General features: G+C 40.3%; 1 protein-coding gene across 1 annotated transcript in view; it reads left to right on the top strand.

Annotated features, from left to right (window-relative positions):
• The window catches only part of manba (mannosidase, beta A, lysosomal), a gene marked incomplete in the record, with an annotated part of 20,506 nt that extends 16,947 nt beyond the window's left edge, over positions 1–3,559 (top strand). The window contains 2 exon segments of the mRNA XM_014018033.1: positions 406–666; positions 2,695–3,559. Coding sequence (XP_013873487.1) covers positions 406–666; positions 2,695–2,919 — 486 coding nt within the window.
• Between the last annotated feature and the right edge of the window lie 179 nt (positions 3,560–3,738).

The following is a 3,738-nucleotide window of genomic DNA, read 5'->3' as shown; positions in this document are numbered from 1 at the left end:
ATATATATATATATTATAATGATATGAAGTTTAATTAAAACTTTCAGAAAGTAATTATTGGGTAATGTTTTGGAGTCAGTCCAGGTTAAGATAGCTGCCACACAAAAACGGTTACAATTCAGCTTATGTTACAGATGTTGAGCTAAAATTTGCTGTAGTAGTCGCTGAGAGTCATTCACAACGTGCACTCTGAGCTTAACGTCTTGTTTAAAGTTTGTTTTTAGTTTAGTTTATTGTTTTAATCATTTCAGTAAAAATGAAACAATTTTCAATTCAACAAAAAGAAAAAACAACTTTCTCGATTCTCAACATGAGACGATCTTAGTCTGTAACTCAGGTGTAAAATGGTCGGCTTCTTATCCAGTACATCAGCAGAAAAGGCTCTTTTTTTAATTTGTGACTCAGGTGAACGTGTACTCCTGGTCTGACCTGGACTCAGTCTGCACCCGGACGTCGGACCAGCTGCTGGTGTCGGGCGGCAGCGCAGCGGCCATCTACAAACAACCCGTGGCTTCCTTGCTGGCAGGATGTGGACGCTGCAGCCGCCTCACCTGCCTGCTCAGCTTCCACCTGGAGGACGAGCGCAGCGTCCAGCAGGGTCCCACCAACCACCATTTCCTCTGCTCACCTAAAGATGCTCAGGGCCTTCAGAGACCCAACATCACAGTAATTAATAAAGCTAAATTCCTTTCACACACATGAAGTCAGTGAGCAGAGAAGCTCTAAAAAAGTCCTGCAGAAATTCAGTCTACGACCTGAACGAAAATCTCCAGTGGAGACACGCTACAGATAAACGTCTGCTTGCCTTCAAAATAAAAGCCTCCTGTAGTGGCTTGTCAACATAAATATTAGTGGGGCGGACATTAATTTCCTAAATCAATGTCAACACGTATGTTACAATTTGCTGCATGTTTTCTGTGAAAAATATAAGGACTGTGTTACTTTTAATCAGTTATTTATGCACAAGTTGTTGTCTTTTTCTCCCTCCCTCCTTGCAGGTTGTATCGTTAAAAAATAAATAAATAAATCAAGTAAAGTTTGTTCTAATATTAAATCAGAAAAACACCTCCTGCTCCACCATATTTTGTATTTCAATTGTGGGTAAAATTAATAGAAAGGTAGCTACACAGCTTTCTAGATTAGATTTCTAATTTAATTTTAAGTAATGATTCTGCAGTTACACTCCAGATTAACAAAGCTAAATGGCGGTAAGATGTTTTGTGACCTAATTCTATAAAAGTAAAAAAAAAGGTGAACTATGCATCCTCCAAGGCCCAAGACTCAAACTCACAGACTAATGATTTCATGACCGCAGCTCTATATTAGCACAAACTTAGCTCCGTAATTCACAGAGTTGCCACAGATTACAGTAAATATCTTCTACGTTCTTGGCGAAGAAGTCCTGTTTTTTATTTCCCTTTTTATGTCCTTATTTTTCAGTGTTCAGTTCAAGCTTGCTCTGTCTTGTCCAAATACATTTTCAAACAGAATATCTCCTGCTTTGTTGGACACGAGTTTTGCTGAGCGTTATTCCTGTGTTTCATGAGCTCACGTTGGGTCTAATGTTCATATCAATGTGCTAAAAGCAACAGAAACTGCGAATGAATCACTGAAAAACATAAAATTCAATTTATATTTGTAAAAAAATAACACAGAACAAAACAATACTTTGCAAGCTAAGTAAATAAGCAACTTACGTTATTTATTAGAAGGAACTACTTTGTGAGGTGGATGCATTTTGTTTTAGCTGGGGCGTCCTTATGGACCAGCTGCTGTTCGGAATGTTTTATATTTAACATTTAGATCATTCGTTGACCTTTGCGGGCCTGATAGACCTTTTATTTTGTGATGTCCTGAATGGGATCGTATTGTGATATCTCCATCTTCTGATGCTAGTTTGTAGTTTGGTCACAGAGGCAACAAGTCTAGGAGACAAACCCAGACCCTCTCCTCAGTGACACTACACCTCATCCTGGGGGACCCTGAGGGGTTACCAGGCCAGAGAGGATACATAATCCCTCCAGCAGTTCCTGGGTCTTCCCTGGGGAACGTGCCTGGAACACTCAGAGGCCCGAACCACCTCAACTGACTCCTTTCAGCGCAGAGGAGCAGTGGCTCTAGTCCCAGCTCCCCCCCAGTGACKGAACACTTCCCCCTATCTCTAAGGCTGAGCCCGGCCAATGTATGAATGGAASGWATAYGGACCAGTAAACYRAGAGCTTTGTCCTTTGACTCAGTTCTTTTTTCCACCACAATTGACCGAAGCAACGCCCTCATTACTGAGGATGAGGCCCCAATCCGTCGCTCATGAACAAGATACTCTGATACTGAAGCTCCTACACCTGAGGCAGAGACTCCTCCCTGACCCGGGGGTGATTTTTAAATGCAACTGGCTCTGGATCTGTTTTGAACTGAATTAGATGTCAGATTTGGACTTGGTACTTTGCTGTGGCTGCTGTAACTCGGTGGTCCATGGTAGTCTGTAATCCTGAGGCTGGTCGTGTCAGCAACGTCCGGCTACAACAATCGTCAAATGTTTCAGGCAGGTTTGGTTTCTGTGGTGACCCTTAYAGGAGGGAGCAGGGAAAGAAAACATTTGTTTTCTCTTCGTGTAGTTAACTGAAATGTCTTCTGTTGTGACTTGATGCTATATGAACAAGCTGACTTGTTCTTTTGTTGTTGTTTTTTTTGCAGGCGAAGGTGCAGGAGGACAAGTCTGGCTTCACRGTYGTCCTCCACTCTGACTCTGTGGCTCCTTTCGTCTGGCTCGATGTGGGACACGTCCCGGGACGTTTCAGCTCTAATGGCTTCCTGATGGTGTCGAGAAACAGAACTGTCCGTTTTGAAGCCTGGCAGCCCACCAGTGTTGCAGAGTTGTCCCAGTCCCTCTCAGTCACAACTCTGATGGATGTATACTGAACTGAACCCTGGTTTCATCCAACAGTCACTTGTAGGATTATTGAGTGTCTGTAAGATCTTTGGTACAACTATTTTCTGGATATTTTCTAAAACTTGCCAAACATTTAATGAGTAACTTTTTTTTTCTGAATCTTGTTTGTAAAGCATCTTTTCTGCACATTTTACTGTTAAGACAGAACGTGAGAAAGTATTCAGATAATCTGTTACTTTGATTTTGTCACTGGAAATGAAGCATACACACACTTTAAAATAAGCTAAGCTCTGAAAAGTGCCAATGCAGCTTTAATACATTTTGAATCTTGTATGGAAAACAAGTTTCACTCTAATCCTGACAATTATAGTAATTAGAATAAAACTAAATATTTCTGAAGTCGCATGTTGTAAAGTAATGTTTAACGGAGTTTCATATGCACTGGAAATATTTTCGTGTTTTGCACAGAGTTCAGACTTTGATGGTTTGCGTCATCACATTCATAAAATGATACTTTTTTTCATGATTTAAAGTGTTTTTCAAATTTAAAATTTGGAGTCAAGGGAACAGCTTTTATTTGTTTTCACAGACATATTGTTAAAGAATATGATTTTTGGTTTATGTTTGTCATTGTGAAATTACTATTAAAATATAAGGATATCAAACCACTTTTGAAATGCTTTTTGTTCCTATTTTATTTGTTGCCACAGCTACTCAAGTTTAGCCAACACAAAACCACACAACAGTCAGATGTACTGATGAGATTCAGAGGAGGAACTTCACACAGTACTTAGTAGGGGTGCAACAATACATGTACCCGTACCGAACAGTGCTGTATCGAACAATAC

Source organism: Austrofundulus limnaeus, unplaced genomic scaffold (assembly GCF_001266775.1).
Source record: "Austrofundulus limnaeus strain Quisiro unplaced genomic scaffold, Austrofundulus_limnaeus-1.0 Scaffold181, whole genome shotgun sequence".
Classification (NCBI taxonomy): Eukaryota; Metazoa; Chordata; class Actinopteri; order Cyprinodontiformes; family Rivulidae; genus Austrofundulus; species Austrofundulus limnaeus.
This window is presented reverse-complemented; position numbering and strand designations above follow the sequence as displayed.